This window comes from Leptonotus elevatus, chromosome 9, assembly GCF_054856555.1.
Source record: "Leptonotus elevatus isolate MCC_2025b chromosome 9, RoL_Lele_1.0, whole genome shotgun sequence".
Classification (NCBI taxonomy): domain Eukaryota; kingdom Metazoa; phylum Chordata; class Actinopteri; order Syngnathiformes; family Syngnathidae; genus Leptonotus; species Leptonotus elevatus.
Window position 1 is genome coordinate 25,529,547 of NC_141247.1, and position 26,982 is coordinate 25,556,528.

The window sequence follows — 26,982 nt, forward strand, 5'->3', positions numbered from 1 at the left end:
TGTGTGTGTGTGTGTGTGTGTGTGTGTGTGTGTGTGTGTGTGAACAATATAATAATCCATCTGCAAAGCTCTCGTGATGAGGTTTTTTTTTGAGGCGTGACTCCATATATTTTGCAAACATTTCTGATCCCTTTTTTTAATAAAAAAACCCCGAGTGCCTCACCAAATTCTTCTTGATGAAGTCTTTCCTGCGCGCGTCCAGATTGTTGGGCCGAAAGTGATCACGGCGCTCTGAGAACAGTCGGAACTGTCTTCATGAAAAAAAACATTTGAGAACAAATAAACACTTTTTGGAGAGAAAAAAAAACCCCATCGGCTTTTGCTTGAACTTGCTCCAGGCGGTCGCTGACTTGCAGGAAGTGACGAGCTCCAGAAGCACGTGCGCCAAACGCTGCTTCACCTTGCCGCCAGGCCTGCGCCCGAGACGCTCCACCTCGTCCACGCCCGTCTCCTGAAGCGGTCCCACATATGACATCATCAAAGGGACAAGCCGGCGGCTGGCGAACACCCCCCCCCCCCCGCGTCGTCTCACCAGCCTGTCGGCCATCTTGCTGAGCCAGTTGACCCGGTACAGACGAAAGCTGTGCTCTTCGAATGGACTCCAGACAAACAAGCACGGCTTGTGCTTCTCCCGGGGGGGCTGCAGGGGGATGCACTGGAACGATCTGACACACAGGCCGGACGTCAGCCGGGAAGGGACAGACGGACAGGAAGTTTGGTTCATTGTTTATCGGTTGACACGATCTGGAATCAGGTACGAATATGGCGGCAAAAAATTCTAAGAAATACAACACGTGTGAAGGTGAGGTGAGATATCTTCAGCCCACCTAAGAAGAATAAAGTAACATTTTAACAACAAAAATAGAATACCAATGCTACGTATAGCCGCAGCAAACATATCTTCAACATAACTGAATTATTACTTTAGAAAAAAATCATTCCATAGCAGCACACATATTAAATCACGTATTTACAATCTGTCAAGCTTCCGCAGCACCAAATCTTAGTTTTGACGGATTTCGCGAGGCCCACAGAATATTGTGTTCTATTGCTATAAAAACATGGAACGTACCAAAAGAAAAATTGGAGTCTCTTCTGTCATCAGGGGAAAAAAAGTATATTTGCATCCGTTTCTGTTTTGCAGCAATTAGCATTAGAATATAGCTACATTTCTACAAAAAAAAAAAAATATATATATATATATATATAAAAAAAAAGAAAAAAAATAGAGCAATGATGATGACATTATCGAATGAACAATACTGAGCTCTTTAAAGAAAAGAAAAATAATAATAATAATAATCAATAAAAAAAATATATAGCTAAGTTTCATCATTCACAATGAATTGATCTCTTAGACTCTGCTGCCACCTGCTGGCCGTTTTTGTAATAACTACCATTGCTTCACACATTCTCTTCAGTTCAGAGGCCGCATCAAAACCTTCTGTATGCTCTTGCATAAAAACAACAACATATAAATAAATAAGTTTTTGGGACCATGGCCATATTTAAAATGGAACGTTTCATTTTATATTTAGATAGAGACATAGAATGGCTTTAATAAGCGTGAATTTGTATTCCATAATTGGTTAGGGTGTGGAGCACGCCAAAGACTCCGAGGGTGAGGGTGAGGGTGAGGGTGAGGGTGAGGGTGAGGGTGAGGGTGAGGGTGAGGGTGAGGGTGAGGGTGAGGGTGAGGGTGAGGGTGAGGGTGAGGGTGAGGGTGAGGGTGAGGGTGAGGGTGAGGGTGAGGGTGAGGGTGAGGGTTAGGGTTAGGGTTAGGGTTAGGGTTAGGGTTAGGGTTAGGGTTAGGGTTAGGGTTAGGGTTAGGGTTAGGGTTAGGGTTAGGGTTAGGGTTAGGGTTAGGGTTAGGGTTAGGGTTAGGGTTAGGGTTAGGGTTAGGGTTAGGGTTAGGGTTAGGGTTAGGGTTAGGGTTAGGGTTAGGGTTAGGGTTAGGGTTAGGGTTAGGGTTAGGGTTAGGGTTAGGGTTAGGGTTAGGGTTAGGGTTAGGGTTAGGGTTAGGGTTAGGGTTAGGGTTAGGGTTAGGGTTAGGGTTAGGGTTAGGGTTAGGGTTAGGGTTAGGGTTAGGGTTAGGGTTAGGGTTAGGGTTAGGGTTAGGGTTAGGGTTAGGGTTAGGGTTAGGGTTAGGGTTAGGGTTAGGGTTAGGGTTAGGGTTAGGGTTAGGGTTAGGGTTAGGGTTAGGGTTAGGGTTAGGGTTAGGGTTAGGGTTAGGGTTAGGGTTAGGGTTAGGGTTAGGGTTAGGGTTAGGGTTAGGGTTAGGGTTAGGGTTAGGGTTAGGGTTAGGGTTAGGGTTAGGGTTAGGGTTAGGGTTAGGGTTAGGGTTAGGGTTAGGGTTAGGGTTAGGGTTAGGGTTAGGGTTAGGGTTAGGGTTAGGGTTAGGGTTAGGGTTAGGGTTAGGGTTAGGGTTAGGGTTAGGGTTAGGGTTAGGGTTAGGGTTAGGGTTAGGGTTAGGGTTAGGGTTAGGGTTAGGGTTAGGGTTAGGGTTAGGGTTAGGGTTAGGGTTAGGGTTAGGGTTAGGGTTAGGGTTAGGGTTAGGGTTAGGGTTAGGGTTAGGGTTAGGGTTAGGGTTAGGGTTAGGGTTAGGGTTAGGGTTAGGGTTAGGGTTAGGGTTAGGGTTAGGGTTAGGGTTAGGGGCACGCCAAAGACTCCGGAGGAGAGGATGCAGACCAGCGCTGCCGTCCTTGGAGAGCAAGCTGGATGAGCTGAGGAGCCTCACCTCAGCCTGCCGCGAGCCCCGGGACGCCTGCGCCATGGTGTTCACGGAGACATGGCTCCACAACTTTCATTTTATCTCTTTCTATTCTGTTGTTTTTTTTTTTCTTTACTGTAACTGCAGCTGGACGGAGTCCAGGAAAAAGTTCCCCACAGGGAAAATAAAAGTATATCATATCGTATCGTATCGTATCTTCATGAAAAGTGACCTCGAGATACAATGTCAAGTGCAAATTGTTGACTTGTCTGCTTGAATAAGAATTAACTTGAGAATTACAAATAAAAAAATTTGAAAACATTGAGGCTGAACCCATGTACTTCAATTTGAACATAAATATGATTACACATTTTAAATATGAATATTTACATGAAAAAGCCAATGCATTATATAAAAAAAAAATAATCAAAGCGGAGAAGTAGACAATCTGACAAAATGCTTTTCCCACAGTACAATTTTATGAAGATATGTAGGAAAATTACTGGCTCATACTATAGGTGAGATATGGATGATCATATAATGTTAAAAAACACGATGAATGTACAATTTTGCTAACGATCCCCAGAGATTTGACAAGTGAGTCCTTACCTGTCGTACTCGGTGGGCTGCGGTCTCATGGGCTTCGACACGGATCTGCACTCGGGTTCTGGACTCAGCGCCGCCTCCCTGTCCAGCTCCTCCTCTGACTCCAGGAGTCCTTGCGCCTCCTCGCTGGCATCCTCCCGGCTTCGTCGCACCTCCTCCCGGTTTTGGTTCGTCCTGGATCTCCCGGCTTTTACTGCCTTACCGCGATTTCCTGCCCCCGAACGCCACAATTGACAATTTCCGCTATTCCGGTTTGTTCTGTCATTATACAGGTGTTCTTCTCGCTCTTACCTATGGAAAGTTCAAAGGTCAAGGGCCTGGTGCCGACAGACGGATCCAACATGGTGACCTCAAACAAAGACGCAAAGAGCAGAAAGTCTTCTCTCTCGCCAAGGAAACCCTACAGGGGAAAAAAAATGGTGTTCCTCAGAGCTCTGTCCTCAGTCCCCTTTCAGGTTTGTTTACATGAGAATGTATTTCTTTTGACAGATTGAAGATGGACGCGAGTTGTTGTTGTTGTTTTTTTGCCGGTACTGACCTCAGGCAGTGGGTGAATCTCCTCCACGTCCACGGTCACCGCCTCTGGCACCTCCACTCCTGCCTCCCCGGACTCGTCTCCCAAGCGGCTGGAAGCTGCGTGAAACAAATGCAACAATTTTGAGTGCGATTGGTCACTTTGAAGGATCTTGCTTCTAACCAATCAGAACCCAGATAAGCAAACAATAATCAGCTAAGAAAACCGCGACCTCATTAGGCCAGAAGCTTTATCAAAGCCTTCTTGTATGCTCTAGCATAAAAAAAAAAAAACACTTTAAAAAACGTACAAATACGTTTTTGGGAGTGAAGGACAAAGTATTAAAAAACATATTGATATGTTTTGGGTTTTAATGAGTTAAGATTATGTCTGAATATTACAAATTCCGATTTTTTTGAGAATAAAAGTCCCATTTTTAGTTCCTTTTTTTTAAAGAGAAAAATAATAATTTTACAAGAAAAATTTTCAACATCACAGGAATATTTTTTTTGGGGGGGGTATAAAACATCTCCTTATAAGAATAAAGTTGTTCATTTTTTTGTTAAAAAAACAAACAAACTGATGTCACAAGAACTCTTTTTTTTCCCAATAACCAAATCAATCAATCCCAACCTTCTCAGTGACGTAATGGTTCCATGTTTGTATGTGTTCTACGTCTTATCAAATCAGCTTCAGAGTTGACGTCCAACAACTTCTTTGACGTTGACGTCCTCACCTTCCTTCCGCTTCTCCTTGTTGCTGCCTCGTTTTTTCCGCAGTCCCAACCTGCCCAGCGTTCCTTTCACCTTCAACAGAATCACACAAGAGCGAGAGTCAGAGCAGACGGAGCAATCCAGAAGATGGTCTTCGAGTACCGTGGCCAGCGGGGACGAGCCGTCTGTGGCGACGGCGGACGGCGAGGAGTAGATCTCCACAGACAGCGCCAGGAGGATTCGACCCCGGTAGAAGATTCCCTCTCCGAGGCCCTGGTTCAAATCCTGGAGAAGACAACCAACCCGACGGCAGTCTGGATTAGCTTCAATCTGCTTGAGGCTGTTCTCAGGAATTTTGGAGCCAAGAGCAACACGAAGACAAGGTCAAGCAATGACCTGGTGGACGTCTCCAAGGGTGGAGTTTCGAGGAGAACCGTACAGATTGACCCAGCACGGTCCAAAAGTGGGGTTAAAACCTGTGGACAGACACGCCCACGCGGTTGAGGACTTTTTAAGGAGCGCAGGGATGGCAAGAGAGCAGTTTTCGGGTTGTACCATTCCTCGTGGGGTCTGAAATCTGCCGCAGGTCCAGGAAGTGCGTTGCCAGAGCGATGTCCCCCATCTTGGCGTCATCAAGGACCTGGACTCTGATCCGCTGGGCCAGAGGAGGAAACTGCTCGATGAAGGAGATCTCCTCATTCCAAACCGGGCAGCTGCTAGCGCTAGCGACAGACGTCTCCCCCTGAAGAGGGACCGGTCCACTTTCAAGCCGACCCAGGTCGTGGACCGGAATGGCCAATCGGGGACGAGCGTACCTGCTGTCCAGCAAAGGTGACTTGGACGTAAGGATCGATGAAGACCCTTCGGTCTGTGACTTTGGACATTTTGCCCATCAGGCCCGCATCCATGGTGGGCAGGCCCTCTGCCTTGTAGACCCGAACCCGAAATCGAGCCCAGGGGCGCTCGGAAGGCATCCCGCGAGGAAGCATCAGGTTTCTGTCGGGAACACATTCCATTCAAACGCTCAAAAGAAAAACTCCACCGAGGTTTTAGCACACTCCCTCCATCTATAGCAGAGGTCTGCAACCTGCGGCTCTGGAGCCATATGTGGCCCTTTAGTACCTCTCCTGTGGCTCCTCACAATAACAACAAAAGCAGAAATTATTATTATTATTACTATTTTTTAGATAAGATATCCTTTAAATGAACTCATGTCAGAATTTTTAAGATGTCAGAAAAAGAGAGACAGATGAAACAGGTTTAAAAAAAACAACCTAAAAATGGCCAAAAAGTTAGAAAATAACCAGAAAATGTCCATGAAATTGCCAAAAATGTAAGTCAATTGTATGAAAAAGGCAGTTAAGAAAACAAAAACAAAAATTCCAAAAACAAAAGAAGAAATTACCATAAAATGTTCACAAAATTGCCAAAAAATAGAAATAAATTGATTTGAGAAAAGGCAGGATAGAAAATGTTTAAAAAGTAACCATAAAATGTCCAAAAAATAAATAAAAATCCCGAAAATTACCATTAAATCTACACAAAATTGACCAAAAACGCAGGAAAAGGATGTTAAAAAAATAGCCATAACATGTCCAAGAAAAGAAGAGGAAAAGCAGAAAATGACCAAAAGAGAAAAAGAACGTAGCATGAAAAATGAAAGCTCTTGGGCCCTCAGTGTGTTAAACTAACAGTAACATTGTTTCCTTTGTCGTAATGGTCAAAGTTTTTGCGGGTCCAGATTTTATTTATTTATTTATTTTTGGCCTCGAATGGCCCTTTTGAAAGAAAAGGGGTCCATTTCACTCCGAGACTAACCCTGAACAGTTGACATGCCCTGAGAGCGGAAACGCTGCGTTTTCGGTTCCAGGACGGCTGATTTGAGGTTATATCAACGCAGAGTTGCTTCACCTGCCGTTGCCGCTACACTAAAAAGTCCACATCAATGGAGCCCTGATTTGTCGAGTCACCATGGCAACGGGGAAGCGCAGTGCGCGGCCTCCTCTCCCGTAGTTTTGTTTTTTTACCACTCTCATCTGAAAATCTTAATTGGAATTTGAACATGTCTTTGGAAAAAAAAAGTGCAACACCGCAGTGGCTCCACCTAGAGGAAGGCGGCATTGTTGCTCGGGTGTCGGGTCAATGCGTAAATTGAAATGCAATCACAATAACATTACAGGGGAAGGTCAACTGGCTTCGGGGACTGAATTTTTTAAAAATTCTGTTTGTCTTTGAAGGAACTGGACATGTCCAAAAAAGAGCATAAAATGGCTGCTTCAAACCAAAATAGCGGGCACTTCTTGAGACGTTGTGGGATATTTTTTGTGGGTCTACTCACGATAGACGTGTAGTAAATTTCATGGAGCAAAATAAAGCTGGCTTCGGGGCTTAATTGTCAAAACATTGTGGTTGTACTGAAAAAACAAAATGAATCTAAAATGGCCACATTGAGTAGAAGGGGCAGACTTCTTGCTGTCATTTTTCTAAAATGGCTCCTTGAGAATTTTCTGGGGGTTTACCAAATGTCATGTTTCTCCATAAAACCAGCTCATTTGGAAGGAAATGGACCTAAAATGTCCGCTTCGATCCAAAATGGCTGACTTCCTGTGACTTTTCAAGCATGACTTCTTGAGACATTTTTGACGGCTGTACTCGTGATGGACATGTCTAGCAGAGGTCCAGTTCCCGTCAGGTGTTGAATTTACCCCTGAAAATATTCAGAAAACAAGCGCATGAACCAACTTGTCGATGTCCTCGTTGGAGTTGGACGTGGCGGGCGGCAGGCCGGGGGCGTTGAGAGCCTCGCCCTTCATCAGCACGGTGAGCGTAGCCTTCACGAAGCCCTTGGCCCCCGATCGGGTGTCGGCCGGGTCGGTGAGCGGGGCCCACTTCTGGTAGAAGCGGTGCTCTGCAAACGAGCGCGGAGGTCATCCGGGGCCGTAGGGGGCGCCGCCGTGGTTTGGTTTGATGATACCTGGCTGGCGGAAGACGGTGGCGATGTCGATCTTGAAGGTTCCCACGTGGCTCATGAAGAAGGCCAGCGTACGGCGGTGGCACACCTGCAAAGGTGGGAGACTTTAGGTGTCCCGTCGCCATGGAAACCTGCCAGCGATGAAGGCCAAACTGACCTTGATCTCGATAACTTTGTCGAAGAGAACATCTGGAGTCTCGTGAAACTCAAACTGGAAGTTCTGCAAAAAAATTGTTTGTTGGGTTTGATTGCATCACAACGGGTTTTAACGGCTTCTACTAAATGTGTTTTTCTTTTATTATTCCACCGCTGAGTTGTTTTGCGCCAACATGTGTTTGATTGCGTGTTGTGGTGCGCGTCTGCCTTTGCGCACTTCATTGTAAAAGGGGCAATTGGTGGACTTTTGCGCGGCCGTGTGCTTCTTCTGCTCTCCCACTCGGATGAAGACGGCCGGGTTGATGTTGACGCCCGCCAGTTTCTGAGCTTCCAGGATGTTGACGTTCACCTGCCCTCACCCAATCAGACACAGACCCCGCCCACAAATGTCCTCAACCTCTTTCCAAGAACAGTCCGAGCAGGATCTTTTTTTTTTGAAGTCCTAACTGTATAGGCACTCAATTCATATTACTCAATTACAAACACTTTGTCAAAAGTCACTTGACCTCTCAAAAGTACAAGCCCGTCAAGCAGGTCTTCTTTTGGCTCTCATCGATTGTCGAGAAAAACACAATAATTCATACAGGAAGTTTCACGCAAACAATGAATCAACAAACCATAACTAACTCACTCATTTACTCGGTTACATTTACTTGAGTAACGTTTTGCAAAAATGTACTTCTAAGAGTAGTTTTACCACACAATACTTTTTACTTTTACTCGAGTAGATGCGTGAAGAAGTAACACTACTCCGCTACATCGGGCTACACGAGAGTCGTTACCCGCCGTCCCATTCACGCTTTCGATTTTCCGTATTTTCACATAAGCGCTCCGCTTTTGTGGGAGCATTTCCAGTGACGTGACCTTCATGAACGAATCGAGTCTTTCGAACGACTCTTCAACGTGACGACGGGAACCGAGTCTTTATAGAGACCCGTTCAGATCGAACTCATTCAAACGTTCAAACCTGGATCTGCGAAAAGTGTTGTCTTTTGTCGTTTTGTTGTCGTTTGCTGCATTCTTACCTGGAAACTTTGAACTTTGGGTGTGGCTGCGGCGACACGCCTGGACAGCGGCCTGGAACGACTACACACACGCACACGCATGCTTCTTCACAACAGATAATGCATCTTTACTCATCTATCTATGCCAGTGATGTATAGTGACAGACAAACAATTTGAATCCCTTCCACGAGATGACAGAAGCGGCATCCATTTAAAAAAAAAAGAAGTCAAACACACGACTACTAAATGAGAACAGTGTAGCCGACCTCATCAAAGGAGTGGAGACGATGTCGGACGCCTCCATGTCCAGCAGGTCGTCTTCGTCTTCGTCGTCGTCGTCGTAGTCATCCTCGTCGTCGTGGTCGCCTTGGGCGCGGAGGAGGCCGCGTCCCAGATGTCGAGCCTCCCTCTCCAGCTCCCTCTCCGGGCGACTCAACGTCTGAGGGCTTGCTCGGGAATCGGAGAGACAAGATTGTTTTTGTCCGCGTGGCCGTACGACGCGCGAGCGGTCGCGCGACGAGCGCCATGTGAAGTCACTCTCACCTCTCGTCATCTTCAAAAGCTTCGTTCCTGAAGCTCAGCGATGACCTGAGCGACACAGATTTTAAAAACACACAGGTTGAAAATGAACTAACTGACTGACTAGCTAACTGACTAACTAACCAACTGACTATCAAATTAAACAACTTACAAAAACAGTAACTCAAAATGGACTAACAAACTAAACAACCAACAAAAAGAACAAGCTTGATTAACGAACGATAGAACTGAATAAATAATTAACTAAATAAATAAAGAAAGAAAGAAGCAACAAACTTGCTTACAAACTAAATCCATCAAAAAAACGAATTAAACAACAAAGACACAAACGAAACAACAGGCTAACTAAGCTAAAAAGAATGAACTAAAAATGTAAACAACAAATGAAACAACCAACTCAAACAAATAAACACAACTAAAACTAATTAACTATCTGACTGACTGACTAAATAAACACATAACAAAATAAATGATAAAACTAAAAAAAACATTTTAAAAAAGAAGCATGAAATGGTAATGACTAACAAACAACTCCCTAAAAAAGGAACTGACTGACTGAGTGACTAGCAGCAGCCAGCTAACTAACTAAAGAATGACCCACTGACCAACTAACGAAACAAATAGCAAAGAAACTAAACAGCTAATAAACTCAAAATAACTGAACAACTAATTAGCTGATGGATGAAGGAATTAACAATTGATGAAAAAAGAAAGAAAAGCAAGAAAGTCGCTGCTGATGCGCCGTCAGCAAGTGAATGCGAACTCAGTGTGAGGCACTTTTTTGAGTGCCTCAATAGACGGAAAAGAAAGTGAAACGAAGTAACTCACTAAACTTGGGAGGAAACAAACATGTTAACGTGCCGATAGGAAAAGTGTCACTTGTCTAAAGATGATCGATGACTTAACTTTCCATTAGTGGGGCTCGGACCCAGCAGGAAAATTGGACATGCAGGAGCTTGAATTCTGCCTAGCAACAAACGACCTCACACTTGTCTTTCCAACCAGAGCCTTTCTGCCTTCTTTCTTATTTTTCGGGGTTTACTTCTTACTCATCTCCGTCGTCCACTCTGATGAAGTCCTGCCCCTCCCATCCTCCAGCCGCGCCCTCCACTGGATTGTAGCGCACGTCCAACTCCACGTAGATCTGCTCGACAGACAACATGATTACCGCACGCGCCTGCACACATGCACGCGTACTCACAGACGCACGCTCACGTCAGTCAGGAGATGGTTGCCATCGGTCAGTGGTTCCCGTAGCAACAGCCTCCCTGACGTCACCATGTGGTGGAGGCCCACAACCAGCTTGCCGAGCAGTCTGCACGTGAACACACGCGCACACGCCCACAAACACACGCATAGTGAGACCCGTGTGCTTTGTTACATAACTAATTATTGAATCAACCGACTAACTAACCGACTATCTGAAAAACTAGCAATGTATCAATAACAAATAAACGGACCAGCCAGTGTCTCATTTAACTATTTAGCACTAACCAGTCAGTGACTCAATGACGACGACTACTAACAAGCTACTGAATCAGCAAACTGATTAACCAAGCATTGACTTGACTAACTAACAATGAATCAGCAAACCAGTGGCTCAACTAAGGACTCGGCAAACTAACTGCTGAATAAGCAAACCGACTAACTGATTAATCAAATAACTATGAACCGACAAAACATATATCTAACTAAGTAACTAACTAACCAAGTTGCTAAGTAACAACTAACAACTAACTAACTGGCTAATAGACAAATTAAGCAAATTAATCAACAAACTAACTGCTGAATAAACAAAGTGGCTGACTGATTAACCAACTAACTACAAACCGACAAATAAAATAACTAACTAACTAAGCAAATAATAGATAGAAAGAAACAAGCACCAACCAACATCTAATCAATGAACAAACAGACTAATAAACCAGCTCGTCAACCAACTAGCTAACAACTAAACAATGAAGCAACTGACAAACTAAATGAACAACAAACTTACAAAGTTACTAACCAGTTAATGATATTATTTTGTCTCACGTGATCTGTGTGTGTGTGTGTGTGTGTGTGTGTTACCTGTTGGAGAAGACTTTACTAAAGTTGTAAACACTGATGGTCAACACTTCATGGCGGATGACTTTCCCGTAGTGAGGCCAGCGGAAAGACTACACACACACACGCACACACACACACACGCAAGGTCACGCCTGGAGGTCAAACTATGACAAGGATCCGCTTTCAACACGACAGAGCGGGAGAAGTGATTGCGTTCCGTGTCCCTGTTCTGCGTTAAAGGCAGATCCAGTTCGGATCCATTCTGGATCCGGATCAATTGCGTGAAAGGGGCTGCATGGCACGCCCACCTTAGGCCGGGAGCAGTCGAAGAACATAAACTTGAGGCGTGTGTGTGTGTTTAAGGAGTGTTTGTGTGCGCGTGCGTGCATGCGCGCTTGTACGTGTGTGCGTTTGGGTTGCAAGGAGGTACGTTGTTATCAGTTGAAACGGGTTCAATCAGAAGCCAACAAATAACTGTGACACACATGACATCATCAGTGGCCGGCGTTGTGATTGACTGACCTCGTTGAAGACGGCCACGGCGTCACTCTGCACCACTCGCGTCTTCTGAGTGAATCCTGGTGGATGAACAACAAAACCTGTTACCATGACAGCATCAAAAATTGCACTATAATAATAAAGCTGCAGTATTGCCAGAAAAAAAGAATATATATATTTTTTTTTATGTCATTGTTTTGTTGTCCCCCAAAGCCATGTATTTCAACGAATACATTTTTGGATGAAAAAGTTGTATTAAAAAAACAAACAAAACTGTTGTTATCATACAATAAAGACTTTTTCCAGAATGAGTCATAATTTTAAATCAAATTAAAATGTCGTTTTTTCCCCAAGATACATTCTCACAAACCGAGAAAAAGTGTAATGCATGAAAACCAAGACTAAATCTTACAACAATAAAGTAGGGGTGTCAGGCGATTCAATAATTAACTCACAATTAATCGCACATTTTATATCTGTTCTAAATGTACAATAAAATATTTTCAAATTTTTTTTTTTTTAACTAAAGTAGAAATATGGCTGCATCTTTTAGTCATTGATACAGTAATTTCATAATAAATCACAAAATTAAGTTAAAACTAAAAAGATGTTCTGTACTGTAAAAAACGAGTGTGATATTGATTTGTGTTGAGGTCATTTTTCTGACACTAGATGGCATTATTGCATTTGTAAAACATTGGTGACAGCTCAGTGCATATTTCTTTTCATATTAAAAGCTATCTCATCGTAGCTTGTGAAACTCTGCCCATTTATAAAATTATAAAATACAACTTGACCGCAGTCTCCCCAAATATATGCATTATTATGACATTTATTTCTGCTCAATTTTGACGTGGACGTGTCTGCTGTGTTGCGACTGGAATTCCCCCAGTACAGACTTTCCAAGTCAGGGGCGGTCATTAATTACGCCTAAAAAAAAAATGGAGGCGTTAAATGAACTTTATTAAATTAATTCAAAATTGTTGCACTCATTTTGGCACCCCTACAATAAAGTGTTTTGTTTTGTTTTTTTAAGATTTTTTTTTTCTCCAAGCAGGCCACTAACCTCTGAAGGAGAGCTCCACTCTGCGCTGGGATCCTCCCGGCAGGTTGGAGACCTTCCTGACGTTGACGTTGATGGACATGGCGAAGGAGCGAAAGGAAGACGCTCGTTCTCGTCTGCATGTCTCCAGGTGTCAACATCAGCGCACAACACGCCACCGTTTGGTGTGTGCGTGTCGGTTAGGGTTGGTCCCGTCCAATGTCATGTTTGACCAGGTAAAGATACTCGACTGGCTTGACTCGTTTCCTCCTTTGGCTACGCACACACAGCGAGCGCCACTACAAACATGACACGAACCTCCAAAGTGGAGCACAATCCCTTCTGTGATTCTGCTCAACTTTCAAGTTATTACCTTCTTTTTTTTTTTCAATTAGAAAATGGATTTGTTCTTCTTGGGAAATGCGGTAATGCAAAGTCGATGAAGCTATAATTGTACAAAATCGAATTTCAATCAAGCAACTAAAGAAAGAAAAGTCATACTCTAACATGTATGATGTGATGTGAAAACATTTTTTTTTTCAAGAACAAAAAGTGTTTGGGCTCATTTTTTTCAAAAGAAAGAGAAAAAGTTGGAGCTCTTTTGAGAGTAGTCATGTTTATCCAGAATAAACAGCTCCCATCTTAGATGACAATGTTGATACACCCCCCCCCCCCAAAAAAAAGTTGCTTTTAATGTTGTTGTAAGGAACTGTGTATTTATTGTAGGTTGTCATAGTCCTATCAAAATGTAACTAATTTGTTTGATAAACAAAACTGTAAAAAAACTAAAAAATAAATAAAAATTCAAGAACAAAAAGTGTTTGGGCTCATTTTTTTCAAAAGAAAGAGAAAAAGTTGGAGCTCTTTCGAGAGTAGTCATGTTTATCCAGAATAAACAGCTCCCATCTTAGATGACAATGTTGATATACCCCCCCCCCCCAAAAAAAGTTGCTTTTAATGTTGTTGTAAGGAACTGTGTATTTATTTCAGGTTGTCATAGTCCTATCAAAATGTAACTAATTTGTTTGATAAACAAAACTGTAAAAAAACTAAAAAATTATGTAATTACTTTGAGGGAAAATATATATTTTTTATCCCCAGAAAAAAAAGTGCAATTTTACAGGAAAAAAAGGCGTTTTTTTTGTTTTGTTTTTGTTCGCCAAGAGAATAATATAAATTCATAATTTCCTGAGGAAGTTGCCTGTTTTTTCGAAGGGGAAAAAAAGATATTTGAGAAAAAGACAGAATTTTGAAAGAAAAAAGTTCTACCTAACTATGAAAATAATAATAATAATACCACAACAAAAACACAGGACAATATTATTATTATAGTACACGTAGTAATTAAATAAAATTGGCCTGGTAGTTTGCTTGTTTTTTTAGATCTATACAAATGAATTTGCGATATCTTGAATAAATCGATGAAAAAAGAACTAGATTTGAATAAACGGATACAAATAAATAATGACTAAACAATTACGTCATGGTGGAGTCGTCGGCAGTTGCCATGGCAGCTCTGACGTCAAAGCCCCTGCCGGGATGCTTGGAAACCCCTCAGTGCCGTCGCCCTGGATACTAGCGGGGGGAGGGGTGGGGCTTAGAGGAAGCGGAAGTGTCAGCGCAGGCGGAAGTGGTACTGCCCTGAATCCCCTGAGCAAGCGAGAGGAGGACGGCACGATAAAGCCTAATCGGTCACAGCAGAAAATCGGGAACTCGCCTACCTGACAAACGTGAGTTGACGCCATTATTCCTCCTCACGCGCCGCCGCCAAGCTTCATGCTTTGCGGGGGGTCGCGGCCGCCGCTTTCGCCTCCTCCGCGGCGGAAGGTGCCCATTGTGGTTTGGGGCTGGGTGCGAGAATTTAGGCCGAGATCCGCGGGTGCTGCGAGCGGACAAATAACCCAGCAGCGTCCCCGTACCGCGACGTAACGACTCCCACCTCTCTCCGACCTCCTCCACCCAGCGTCGCGTCCGACGGGGCGCTTTTCGCTCGACATCGTGCGGGGCGGGAGTCTCCGATGATTCGGGCCGTTTTTTGACAGCTTGGCCGCGCTGGCCCGTCGATCGCGGCGACGTTTTAGCTTAGCATCTCCGGGCTGCGCGCATTGGTGGGGGGGGGGGGGGGGAGGAACAACCGACAGGCTCGCTCGGGGTGGCGGAGTCCGTCCGATCAGCAGCCACCCACTCACCCGAGCGCTCGATGCTCGCGTAGCCGCGCTGCTCCGCCATGGCGTGGGTTAACACACCCTCCTTTCCCGGGAGTCCACCCCCCACTCAGCTCCCCCTTCCCTTTCCTCCCCGGTTATACTCGCTGATTTGATTCGGCTTGATTGAACCGTGTTTTCGGCCAAATGACATATTTCGACACCCGCAGCCGGCGTGTGTGCCGCCGACGTGCTGGATTAAAGGTGGCCGTTCTGAGTGGCTCGGCGTTCAGCTAGCGTGCTAAGGCTAGCCTCCATCTTAAAATTCCACAAGGGAGTGCGACGACGAGGGCGACGAGGGCGGAACTGTTAGCAGGCCGCGCAAAGAAAGTCGCAGCCTGCGGCAACGCTCGCCGCCCCCACGACAATTTGACGCCCTCGGGCGACGATTGAAGCCTCTTTTGTGACACCCTCGCCTGGAATGAAGTCGCAAATGGGCTCCTCACCCTTCACAGTGCAACTGTAGCGTGCTAGCTTGCGTGCTAGCGCGCTGGCTAATGCCGGAGGAGGGGGGGAGGGGGTGGGGATAAGTGAAATCGCAGCTAGATCGTTTTTGAACGATGGATCTATTTAAATCAATGGTAGGCTCTTCTAATGGGTAGAAAATGATGTCGAATAATGACTAAAAGCGGTCGAGGGTTGAAATCGCCGCCATATGATTCGCACCATAAACCAAAATGTAAGATGAGATGCTTGGATGACGGAAGATAGATGGCCACGGATAATGGATGGTCACATTATAGATGCATAAAATGGGTTGATGGCTTGAAGCAGGTTGATAGCTAAATCACAGCTGCATATAGATTCATGGATGCCTTATTCATGGCGTGATGGAAATGGTCGTAGTAGAAATATTCACATACAAATACTCTCGTATGATGTGTACAAAGACCTAGTGGCCGGAAGTGAAACTACATAAACGGATTGATTCAGTTACTGGTTTGGTCCGAGATGTCAGAAAACCATCACAAGTGTTGATGGTTGTTTTCCAAAGTAAAAGCAGATGTTTTGTCATTTTAATTGGACACAATCAGTCTGCTTCCACGATGGACAGAAATTGGTGCACAATATTTACAGTACTGTTTAAGGGGCTGAAATTCTGAGGATGTGGAGAATTTGAACAATGTTGAGCAGTTAATTATCAAAAGCATTGCTGAGAATTTGATGAAATTGTCGAGCAATTGGCAAATTTTTGCACCGTTTGCCATCGAGTCCGACGCGTTCATATTCTGCATATTATGAATGTTGCTGCATTCACGGGACGGATTTAGCGAACGGTGCGTTCACGTGCCATGTTTGAGCGTCTCTATTTCACCGCGTCATGTGACACAAGACAACAACAGCGGTACTTCCTGTTGGTAGCCCCCCCCCCCACCCCCAACCCAAGTGAAGCATGAGTCACCCCTCGAGGATTCACTCTTGTTGTAATGACCCCGCTTAGCCTTGATGTCAAAAGCATGACGTCAACTTTCTTTACTTAATACAAGCGTGCAATTTGAGATCTAAATGTTCTGCTACGTTAGAAGGAATAAAGCTGCTGCCAGCCATCGAGTATTAGAATTTGCATGGACTTGCTTAATATCCCCAAGTAGTATCTCAGTTGCAAAAGGTTGGTGAGACCTGCTCTAAAGTTTGACGTCTAAAAATGACTTGTAACCGCTAGCGTGACCCACTTTTCATGATGTCAGAGCTTTGGAGCCAGCGGCGGTCCGAAATGAGGTGAAGGCAGCCGCCTCCCCAATTTGACACGGGCCGCAAAAAAAGGGATTTTGTAGCGAGACGCCGGGACGGACGGGCTTTTCACGAACGTCCAAGTGGTGACGCGCGCCTTGTGGTCCGCAGTCGCGAGATGGACAGGACCGACCTGGTGCAGAAAGCCAAGCTGGCCGAGCAGGCCGAGCGCTACGACGACATGGCGGCCGCCATGAAGCAGGTGACGGAGCAGAACAAGGACCTGACCAACGAGGAGCGCAACCTGCTGTCCGTGGCCTACAAGAACGTGGTACGACCCGGGTCGCGTCGGGGCCGGCTGCTCCTCCTCCTCGCGCTCGCTGCGCCGACTTGACTTTTTTTTTGTTTTTTTTTGCGGCGTTCTTGTCGTCTCGCCGGCAGGTGGGAGCTCGCCGCTCGTCCTGGCGCGTCATCTCCAGCATCGAGCAGAAGACGGAGGGCAACGAGAAGAAGCAGCAGATGGCTCGCGACTACCGCGTCAAGATCGAGGCCGAGCTCCAAGAGATCTGCAACGACGTGTTGGTACGTCTCGTTGTGTCGCAATACGCTACAGTGCACTCAACATAACAGACTTTGTTGTCAAGTTTCAGGATTTTACAACCTTTTATGTATTTAATTTTTTTTAAGCAGTTTTCATGTAAATGCATAAAAGGAAAAGCTCAATTGTATTGGAAAGGATGTATTGTGTAGTAACAATTTTTTTTTTTTTTTTTGTATAAACAACTAGTGTTAATTTCATCTACAAAAACTAAACACAAATAATTTTGTCAACACACATTTTTCACCGGACTTAGACTAGACTAAAACCCTCATTAATAAACAATATGATAATAAGTGGGGTTGACTGTTCAAATCTGACAAGCGTGAAACTGGGCAAACATTTTAAAATGAGACTACATTTAAAAATGGCGGATAAAATAAACACTACAAACAACTATTCTCCGATCCAAAATGGGTACAGAATATTTTTCATACATGACGCAAAAAAAGGCGAATTGTTAGCTAGCATCACATTTTAGCCGCGAATCCATTCAGCCACGGGCGGCCACGATTGTTGCCGAGTTGTGATGTCATCTGGACTGCAAAGGCTCATGTACTGTATTCAATTGACAATGCCGGAAGAAAATACATTTTTTTTTTGTTGCTATATTGTAGTTTGTTTGTTTAGTTTTTGAGAGTCAAAAACGAGTATCCTTGCTTACCGAATACTTTGAAGGTCCCGTTGCGACGACGCTTGTCTCCTTTCAGAATCTTCTGGACAGTTTCCTCATCGTCAACGCCAAGACAGCAGAGAGCAAAGTGTTCTACCTCAAAATGAAAGGAGACTACTACAGATACTTGTCGGAGGTGGCGTCCGGCGACTCCAAGAAGGGTGAGCTTGAGCTTTGTCGCCGAGATGCTCGTAAGATGCGGGACGGGGGGGGCGGGTCATAGGACGGCGTCTTCTGCTACGGTCGCGACTTGAGGCGGTCGCGAGATGGCGACTTGTAGTCACGTGATGTGCTGCCGTAAGATGGCTTCCGTCTTATTTGTAGCAACGGTGGAAAGCTCCCAGCAGGCGTACCAGGACGCGTTTGACATCAGTAAGACGGACATGCAGTCCACACATCCCATCCGACTGGGCCTGGCTCTCAACTTCTCCGTCTTCTACTACGAGATCCTCAACTCACCGGAACAGGCCTGTTCTCTGGCCAAGCAGGTACAACAACCGCAACAATCGCCGCCGCCGCCGCCGCCACTCTCGGGCTCTGAGCGCTTCCTTCCCGGCAGGCTTTCGATGAGGCCATCGCCGAGCTCGACAGCTTGAACGAGGAATCGTACAAAGACAGCACGCTGATCATGCAGCTACTAAGGGACAACCTGACTGTGAGTCAACACATTGTTTGATTTTTGATCTCCTAAAGTGATCAAATGGAGAATGAAACGTCACTAAAAGACAGTAGAGTACATAAAGTGTAAAAGTTAGTATGGAGTCAAAAATATTCAAGATTGAAATCTGTGCATTTCTTGTGTCTCCTCGTCAGCTGTGGACATCCGAAAATCAGGGTGACGAGGTGGAGGCCGGCGAGGGCGAGAACTAGTACAACGCACCCCGACACCCTCCGACCAACCCGACACCTTCGCCATCCCACCGCCGCTCTTCTTCCTGTCTTCATGCACACAAACGTTCATTCCTTCTTCTTCGTCTTCTGCATAAGAAGCAGCAGCATGCCCCCCCGCTCGCCCCTCCCACCCCCGCTCGCCCCTCCCACCCCCGCTCGCCCCTCCCTCCCCCAGCTGAACCTGGCACTCCAAAAGCTCCTTTAGAACCTTCTGGTCCGTCCTGTCTCACTAGGAGGTTTTTTTTTTCTCTTTCTTTTAAATCTATCACCATTTTCTTCCTACTTCCTCCTTCTCCCTCCTCTTAACTTCCTGTTGGCTTGTTAGTCCCGCCCACTGGCTGCTTTTATTCCACTTTAATCCAAACAAACAAGAAGACAAAAAAGGTTATTAAACTGTGTGTTTATTTTCAACAACAATGCTCACGACTCCTTTCCTCTCAGTCCGTGAAATACGTGGTTAGCATTAGCCGGCTAACACACAATTAACATTAGCTTTTGCCAGCTGACTTGTACGACTAGTGACCATAATCGTATTTTCCCCCCCTAAAAAAAAACACGACAACACTTGCCCCGGCCTTGAAATTGTGGTCTCAGTTACACGTTGTACTTCACCTCTTATTAGTCACGCAAAGCCAACCGGACATTTTCTTGAATTTCTAAAAACCCCGGACGCCTAAACAGGATGTAAGAAAATGGTCTGACGTTTGGTCACCATATGTCCAGAAATCTGTTTTACTTTTCCAATATTTTGTCATATTACAGCTTTATTCAAAATGTTTTGTTTACCTCAGGATTCTACATAGAACGCCCCATGACATGAAAAAGACCCTTTAAAACAAATTTTTGTCAAATTAACTCTCATTCGCTCTTGAGCACCTTCTAAAGCTCCACTGGAGTCCATTTTGTTGATTGGACATGATTTGGAAAGGCACACGTCAAAATGATTTAAATCCCTTTTAGCACAAAATAAGGAAAACATGACGGCAAGCGAGCAGGACCACGTCTAAGTTGGTTGATTTGTGTCACCCAAAAAAGTGCTCCGGTGTCGAATTTGGACTTGTTTCCATAGCAACCAGAGACGCAAGCGAGCCACCATTTTATGAAAGTTGCATCTTAACCCCTGTGGACAAGATGGCGTTTGCTTTCTGGAGCAACTGCTTCTATTTATTTAATGATTGTGGACATTCTCCTATTTTTTTGCTTTGCGGGGGACACAACTTTTAATTCACTGACAACATAAAAGCAAAGCTTTTTAGTTTTAACCACTTTTCAAATCAAGAAACAAGTTTGCTTGTATGATGGTTTTATTGCTTCGCGCGAACGTGCTTGTGACCATTTTGACTTTGCTTGAATAAAACCACAAAACACCCTGATGATGATTGCGGTGGTCCCGGATGATTTTGTCTTTTACATGTTAACAAAAACCCACAAATGTACAAGAACGTTGACGGTCCAATAAAAAGTTTTATCTCAAATGTGAACTTTTTTTCCCCCGTTTACACAATCGTGATCCAAAATGAAAAGGTTTCTCGGGATGGCCAACGTCGCTTCTATGGGCCAATCAGAAGGCTGCTTTGTAATTTTGGGGCAACAAAATTTGAGAGAGCGCGGGTGTCACAGAAACGAGATGAGGACAAAAGGCATGAAAAAAAGACAAGCCAAGACGTGATGACATTTGCAAAAGAAGACCAAATGAGTGCAACTGAAGATTCGACAAATGAAAGGCTACCGTGAGAAAGATATCAAGGTAAATAAAGATCAAAAAGAGGAAAGCATCTTGATGAATGGTTCAAATGACACGAATGAACCAGCTCCGACAAGTTGATGGCAGAAGCCAATCAAGACGTCAAAGACGAGTTTAATGGAACTCAAAAGACGCCAACGGATGAAGAAACCAAAGAAAAGCAGATGAGCACATCAATGACCACCAATGAAAAAGCTCGAAAATGAAGATGGTTGTTTCAGGCACTTTATCAAAAAGATGGGTGGCGACGTTGGCGGGCCGACTGCGTTGTGATTGGTTGCCTTTGTGGACCTAACTCCACCCACTTTTGCCTTCAGCCGTGTTCCTGAACAAAAACGTGTCCGGTGGTCACTTCTTCCTGGTCCTGTTCCTCTTCTTCTTCTCTTGTGGAGGCCGTTGCTGTTGTTGCCGTTGTTGTTGTTGTTGCTGTTGTTGCTGCTGCTGCACTTCCTGTAGCTGCTGCTGCTGCACTTCCTGTAGCAGCTGCTGCTGCTGCTGCACTTCCTGTAGCAGCTGCTGCTGCTGCTGCACTTCCTGTAGCAGCTTGATGGCAGCCGTATTGTTTGGCTCAACTTCCAGGAGCTTGTTCAGGTCTTGGATGCAACTTTTCATGTCCTGAAGAAAAGAAACATGGAAATTGCCAAGTTCGCTTCGATAAACAAAACGAATGTTGTTAAGTAAGCAAGCGGCTAGCTAAGAACAAAGGAAGGTCACAGTATGCAAGGTGCTTGGTAACTAGACAGGTTAATAGTGTAAGTACTTTTTTCCCCCAATAACTTGTTTTTTGTTTTATATAAAGATTAAAAACAATGTTTTTGGTCCTTACAACTAAATACGAATGACAGGCAGAACATCTGACTGTCCTTTTGTAATGAAGTTTGTGATGTTGTTCACATTGTAACATATCGTTGTCTCCATCGATGCTAACCGGACGGAATGAAACCCAATCTGCATTTACGGGGCAAATGCGGCAGAATTTGGTTCATGGTTCACGAGACAGCAAATAAGCACGTCAGTAAGCCGGCAGGCAGTCACCTTGAGCTCCTTGTACGCCTGCGCCCGCCGGTAGAGCGCCTTGACGTTGGCGCCGTCCATGGCGAGCGCTGCGCCGCAGTCGCCGACTGCATCGCGGTAGCGCTTCAGCGCCAGGTAGCACAAAGCCCTGACCACACGCGCACAAAGGTTAGCATTGAAGCTAAGCTAACGCAGCCATCTTGTTTGCCTACCGGTTGGTGAAGGTGGCGGCCTCTTTGGCGTGGTGGAGGATGCTCTGCGTGTACTTTTCGGCAGCCTGGTCGTGCAAGCCTGTCTTGACCAGCGCATTTCCTTCCTCCTTGAGCAACTTGGCTCGCTGCACATCCTCCTCGGCGGGCGGAGTGTGGTTCTGTGCCACGCCGTTGTATTGCGGCGGCGCGCTAGGGGGGCCTCGGCTGAGCTTCTCTCGGACCGCCAGGGGCACCACGGGGATGGTAGGGAGCTTCTCTCGCCATTTGGGACCGTCGACCTCCATCAACGCTTTTGTCATCCTAAAAAGGAAAAGTAGATAGGCGAGTTCACAAGGAGTCGGGGAAGGAAACTGTGACTGTCTCACGATTGGATTCAGAGCTGACTCGCTAACGCTAATTACTCGCAGCACTTTTAGCTATTCATACAAAACGCAAAAAAATGCAAAAAAAAACAAAACAACTTTTATTGGAACAACTCGATGGTGACTTTTTCCTTCTACTCTCTAATGTGGCAACAACTTAACAGTGTATCAGAACCACACTGCCCCTAAGTGGCCAAATTGTGTACAACATGAACAGCGCTCCCAATAAGCGAAGTGCGCATCTCGGCAGCGCGGTGCATTATGGGTAGGCCGGCTGGTAGCCTGCTACCAACTTGTCATTGAAAACCTATGAAGTCTAACGGGAAAAGCGCTGATTTGGACCATTTCAACCGTTGGAAAGTTCATGTTTTTTATCAAATCTATTTCAAACATGAATAACGTCGTTGCTGACTGCCCTCTGCCGCAACACGACAGTCAAGCCTATTTAAGTGCTTATTATTTGACTGACTGAATGTGTGCACTTTAGCGGGAGTTGGACCGAGGACACAACACCGGGATGCGATCAAGGGACGGGGACGAGCTTTTCTTCACTGAAGGGGTTAATTGGGGCTAGAAGCAGATTCTTCAATGACCGTCACTCCATGAGTTTGGTTACACGTCCGTCCGCTAGCAGGCTTCGTGATGCTTCCGTCTGTTCTCTCGCTTTCAGGATATTGACAAAATAAATGTGCTTTAAAAAAAAATCTATTTTAACCTCTTATACGTCCATTAGGATCTTTCTTTTCTGTCTGGAAATTCGGATAGAGCGAACGGAGATTTACAAGCGTACACTTCCGTCTTCTCCAGCTTTGCAATGATGTGTTTTTTTGCCGATAAACTTTATTAGGACAGTAAAAAAAATGGCACCAAGTGCACCTGTCGTTTTGCCACTTAAGGCTGCTTGCAAGCTTTAAGGTGTGTATAGTTACGCAAACCCTTGCAGCACTGTATTTGCCGCCATTCAATTGACGACTTTGTTTGGCAGCAAGGTTTTTTTTTTTTTTTTACGTGCTTTTCACGCATGCGCAAACGTAATGCGCACTTCGTTTATAAAAGGCACACACAAACAAGGGCAAGACAGCAAAAAAATAAATCTATTTTGGGACATTTAAAAATCAATTTGGAAACGTACTAAATGAAAATCGCGATTCTTATAAGAATTGATTTTTGACACACCCCTCACAGGTAGGTAGGGTGGTAGTTGGAAGGCTAGTTGGATAGCGGGGGGGAAAAAAACGCAGTTCAGTTGAAAGGTTATTAAAGTGAACAAAAACACAAAATAAACAAAAATTGAAAAACATCCGTAAAAAAAAAAAAAAGCTAGACTACATTTCCAGCTTTCCAAACAAACCACGTTGCCGTGTGGCTCGTCCATCGCAGCATCAGCTGGTGTCTGCCTATCGCTCGTATGCATGCATCTGTATACGTCGCGTATGTAGCGCGTACCTGTTTGCGCCGTCGTGCGCCGCCACCAAGTGTGCGTCCAGCTGCAGTGCGGTCTTGTAGTCCACGTAGGCCTGGCGGTAACGCTCCTGAGCCTCTGTGGCGGCGGCCCGGCGCAGCAAAGACTTCACGTTGAACGGGACCAACTCCAAAGATCTGGCAGAGAAGGGAGGGCGAAGCGTTTGTCGTCTCACTCGCCTAATGCTCAAATACAAAGAAAGGTAAGCAACTGGGGAGCTAACTAGGAAGTAGGCGGGTGGGCTGCTAGGTAGCTAGCTTCATAATGGCGAATCAAAATGTAAAAAAAATTAAAAGATTGTTCTTTCTGACAAAATACTCTTTACAGTATGTATACTTTGAGAGAACAGTTCTTATGTAACAAAAGGTTTAAAATGTTAAATTGTGACATCTGTTTATATAAGACGCACGTTCAAACAGTAAGCTACTGTTAGCTTACAGTACGCAGGTAGAAGTTACACAGCGTGCAGGAAAGAAAAGATCATCCGCACGTTACCTTAGACACCTCAATGCCCGTCGAGCAGTTACGTCTCCGCCACTGTCGTTGCACATGTTCGCCGTCCGCGTTTGCGTGAAAAACAGCCGAGATGTTCTCTTGGCTTCCAGCTCACTTGTTGTCAAGAGACGCGTCGCAGGTTGGCTTGTTAGCACGTCTCGAACCAGCTATAGCCTTTAGCTTAGCAAATAGCCGCTGTCAATAGCCGGCCGTGTTATGTCGGCTAACTGCTTCGTCTGGTGCCAGTTGGGCTTGAGAATAATCCTTGGAAGTATTCAAGCTGCTTGTTTAAGTAGGCAAAGGGTACGTACGCCAAGTTGCCGGTGGAGGTGACGAGGTTTCAGATCTCAAAGGCACTTCTCTTTTATGTCAACTTTGCGTGCAAGCTCAGAACCCCAGTTTCTCATAATAGCAGCACGAAAAATAAGTTCTGGTCAGGAAGATGTGGCAGAGATGCCTGACACACCATGCACTATTAAATTACTACTAGGTGTATAGCTGGGGGGTGGCGGGGGGGGGGGGGGGGGGGGGGCTTAAAGGGCAACATTTGAAGACGATTGTAAGCATTTAAGGGTTAGGTTAGTTGATCATAATTTGTGGTGTATTCGTGGTTTAACCTATTAAAATAGCCAATTACACCTTTATCATAAAATATTAAAATATGTCACTTTTAAGGAGCGGAAATCCAATCTAATCTAATCATGGCCTGACTTGGACTCCAACTGTAATATACTCACATGTTGCAGTCCTTGAAACATTCTGCACAGTTCCCTTCTTTGAGGTAGCTGGCGGCGCGGTTGGAGTGCAACACACTCAAATCCTCCACGTTCTTTGGATCTGCAAGCACAAACGTGAACACACATCGGGATCTAAGTTTGTAGCTACTAGGTCAACCAGATCGGGTAGATAGGTACAACATCACTGGTGTATGAGTGTGTGTGTGAATGGGTGAATGTGAGGATTTAATTGTAAATGGCTTTGGGCACCATAAGGTGTAGATAAATGCGCTATATATATTTAAAAAATAATAATAACAGTCCATCCATCCAATCCAGTAACCTAGGTAGGTACACAAAAAGGCAAGTAGTAAGTAAGTACTGTAGCAAGAATGCTACGTATGAATTCTGTAAGTATTGTGAAAGAAGCCAAAATGCCCCTCAATTAGGCAATGGCAAGTATTTTCATTAAATGTACGAGGGCGTTGCTTTGGTTAATTGCACTTTTGCTAAGTAAGGCAGTAGATATGGAAGTAGACTTACTGGACTTGTGTAGCTCGCCGATGGCCAGGCTGTACAAGCGGGTGGCTTCTCCGTACTGGCCCGCCTTGAAGCACTCATTACCGGTTTGCTTCAGCTCGGCCCATGCAGTCTTCGCTTTCGTTTTCGAACTCATTCTTGCGCTCCTGTTTTCGGAGAATCTGAAACTCAGCATACATGGCAACTTGGGACAGTTGTTACAAGCTACAACATAACAACACACTTATAATGATTGTAACCTTATCAACGCAAAAAAATATATACTCGAATATTGATATTGCCATCCAAGGTCCTTTATTTTGGGTTTAGGTGAAAAGAAATAGGGCCGACGTAACAATGAGCAAACTCGTTATTTATTAGAACATACTGATGAGTAAAAACCCGTCTCTTTTATTAGACCGAGTAGTTGCACTTTTTATTACCGAGAATGTCAATAAAAGAAGACGACATTTGACTTCAAATTGAGTAATTGTGTCATGTTAGCTAATACCGGCGTTTTCTCACTGAAGCTAAGCTAATTACGCCATGTAAACGGACGCTGGAAGCTAAGCTAACCGGCACACTTCCGGATGATAAGCTAGTCAGCTAAAACGGAAGCTAACAGCGGTGTGTTGGGGATGTTTGGGAGAGAGGCTCGTATCGCTTACCGGCTTTCGGGCGATCAATGGCGGATTCAGCGAGAAAAATCGGCGGGCGGCGTCTAACGTTTTAAAATGTCCTTAACTCGCTGACGCAAGCGACACTAGTCATTCCTCCAAAGGTCCGTTTTTCTTTTTTTCTCCTTCGGTTTGCCAGTCTTGTTGTGGTGCTGAAGCTAGTACTGTAATGCTGTAGTGCTAAATGCGGTGAATGTGGGCGGCGTGTCTGTCGGTAACTTTCCGGCCGGCTGTGCTCACTTGTTAGTGGGGGAGAATGACGATGTCAAGGCGCTATCTGTGTCCCCTGCACGATCTGTGACGCGCATGCGCGGAAGATCGGCCATCTTGGCTCGCTAACTACGGCAACAACACTAAAACAAAATATTTTTTTAAAGATGAACATATTACTTTTGACCCCATTAAATATTCCAGTGAGTCTGCATTGTTATACTTTACAGTAGGTCTGCGGTGTGTGTGTTTTAAATGACCCCCACCCCGCACCTAGTTTCAACCCCTTAGCTATTGTCAAGATGTTGTTGTCGAGGCGGGGTAAAAGGCGGGCTACAAATAGTTTCGAGTTGATGTTTTCTGGCGTCTTCCTGCTAAATTAACCAGACACGGCAGGACAGGATTCAAGCACGTTTCTCTTATTTAACTCTCTTCTCGAATCTCTCTCTCTCCTCTCTCTGCGCTCATGTCATGCGCAGTACACAAAACACTTCAGCATGTAAAACTAAAATAAATACAAAACCAAAAGTAATCATTCACAAAACAAATATAAGTCAATTGCAAGTAAATAAAAAAAATACACATTTGCAAACAATGTGTTACACTATGATAATGGCCACACATTGTTCTAAAGACAATAAAAATATACCGTACCCACTCTCACAGCAAAATATTATTACAGTATGTGTGAAAAACAATTTTTTATTCGTACAAGATATTCTTGGGTACA

The 26,982-nt window shown here is 44.8% G+C and overlaps 3 protein-coding genes across 11 annotated transcripts in view; 1 reads left to right on the top strand and 2 right to left on the bottom strand.

Annotated features, from left to right (window-relative positions):
• fer1l4 (fer-1 like family member 4) overlaps positions 1-14,508 on the bottom strand; it is a 32,357-nt gene extending 17,849 nt beyond the window's left edge. For 5 of the 7 annotated variants that reach the window (XR_015096016.1, XM_086085609.1, XM_086085607.1 and 2 more), the window contains exons 1-24: positions 14,285-14,508; positions 12,829-13,080; positions 11,787-11,842; positions 11,286-11,374; positions 10,431-10,530; positions 10,265-10,359; positions 9,219-9,263; positions 8,942-9,121; positions 8,696-8,756; positions 7,888-8,019; positions 7,672-7,734; positions 7,518-7,602; positions 7,286-7,451; positions 5,359-5,539; positions 5,099-5,285; positions 4,940-5,019; positions 4,706-4,828; positions 4,567-4,636; positions 3,855-3,949; positions 3,608-3,716; positions 3,320-3,527; positions 533-665; positions 351-451; positions 164-251 (exon numbers count right to left, since the gene is read on the bottom strand). Coding sequence is in view for 6 of the 7 variants with exons in the window: in XM_086085609.1 (XP_085941735.1) it covers positions 164-251; positions 351-451; positions 533-665; positions 3,320-3,527; positions 3,608-3,716; positions 3,855-3,949; positions 4,567-4,636; positions 4,706-4,828; positions 4,940-5,019; positions 5,099-5,285; positions 5,359-5,539; positions 7,286-7,451; positions 7,518-7,602; positions 7,672-7,734; positions 7,888-8,019; positions 8,696-8,756; positions 8,942-9,121; positions 9,219-9,263; positions 10,265-10,359; positions 10,431-10,530; positions 11,286-11,374; positions 11,787-11,842; positions 12,829-12,907 (2,526 nt within the window). In the remaining variant the exon portion in view is untranslated. Of the gene's footprint in view, positions 1-163; positions 252-350; positions 452-532; positions 666-3,319; positions 3,528-3,607; positions 3,717-3,854; positions 3,950-4,566; positions 4,829-4,939; positions 5,020-5,098; positions 5,286-5,358; positions 5,540-7,285; positions 7,452-7,517; positions 7,603-7,671; positions 7,735-7,887; positions 8,020-8,695; positions 8,757-8,941; positions 9,122-9,218; positions 9,264-10,264; positions 10,360-10,430; positions 10,531-11,285; positions 11,375-11,786; positions 11,843-12,828; positions 13,081-14,284 lie in introns of all 7 variants that reach the window. The other 2 variants (XM_086085608.1, XM_086085606.1) reach the window with 2 other exon arrangements.
• LOC147168956 (14-3-3 protein beta/alpha-1-like) lies at positions 14,368-19,258 on the top strand. The gene is made up of 7 exons (XM_086085630.1): positions 14,368-14,534; positions 16,851-17,010; positions 17,121-17,261; positions 17,988-18,111; positions 18,275-18,438; positions 18,510-18,605; positions 18,764-19,258. Exons 2-7 carry the CDS (start codon positions 16,858-16,860, stop codon positions 18,818-18,820), a joined length of 735 nt encoding a protein of 244 aa, XP_085941756.1. The 5' UTR covers positions 14,368-14,534; positions 16,851-16,857; the 3' UTR covers positions 18,821-19,258.
• Positions 19,226-26,362, bottom strand: tomm34 (translocase of outer mitochondrial membrane 34). 3 transcript variants are annotated; one of them, XM_086085628.1, is made up of 8 exons: positions 26,034-26,362; positions 25,390-25,547; positions 24,868-24,967; positions 23,620-23,772; positions 21,812-22,111; positions 21,621-21,747; positions 21,071-21,200; positions 19,226-21,040 (listed from the first exon to the last, which is right to left on the bottom strand). In XM_086085628.1, exons 2-8 carry the CDS (start codon positions 25,520-25,522, stop codon positions 20,934-20,936), a joined length of 1,050 nt encoding a protein of 349 aa, XP_085941754.1. In that variant the 5' UTR covers positions 25,523-25,547; positions 26,034-26,362; the 3' UTR covers positions 19,226-20,933. The 3 variants fall into 3 exon arrangements, with proteins under 3 accessions (XP_085941754.1, XP_085941753.1, XP_085941752.1); XM_086085627.1 differs by having other exon boundaries at positions 19,226-21,200; positions 25,390-25,532; XM_086085626.1 differs by having other exon boundaries at positions 19,226-21,200; positions 26,034-26,360.
• Between the last annotated feature and the right edge of the window lie 620 nt (positions 26,363-26,982).

What these genes read in the sequence shown, in the direction of transcription:
- LOC147168956 (XM_086085630.1), top strand. Translation starts at nt 16,858, where the DNA reads ATGGACAGGACCGACCTGGTGCAGAAAGCCAAGCTGGCCGAGCAGGCC. An exon ending in CCTGTTCTCTGGCCAAGCAG is followed by an intron (nt 18,439 to 18,509) that starts GTACAACAACCG and finishes CCTTCCCGGCAG; the next exon opens with GCTTTCGATGAGGCCATCGC. An exon ending in TACTAAGGGACAACCTGACT is followed by an intron (nt 18,606 to 18,763) that starts GTGAGTCAACAC and finishes TCTCCTCGTCAG; the next exon opens with CTGTGGACATCCGAAAATCA.
- tomm34 (XM_086085627.1), bottom strand. Translation starts at nt 25,522, where the DNA reads ATGAGTTCGAAAACGAAAGCGAAGACTGCATGGGCCGAGCTGAAGCAA. An exon ending in TGTTTCAAGGACTGCAACAT is followed by an intron (nt 23,773 to 24,867) that starts GTGAGTATATTA and finishes CTTCTCTGCCAG; the next exon opens with ATCTTTGGAGTTGGTCCCGT. An exon ending in GCCGCCACCTTCACCAACCG is followed by an intron (nt 21,748 to 21,811) that starts GTAGGCAAACAA and finishes GCGTGTGGTCAG; the next exon opens with GGCTTTGTGCTACCTGGCGC.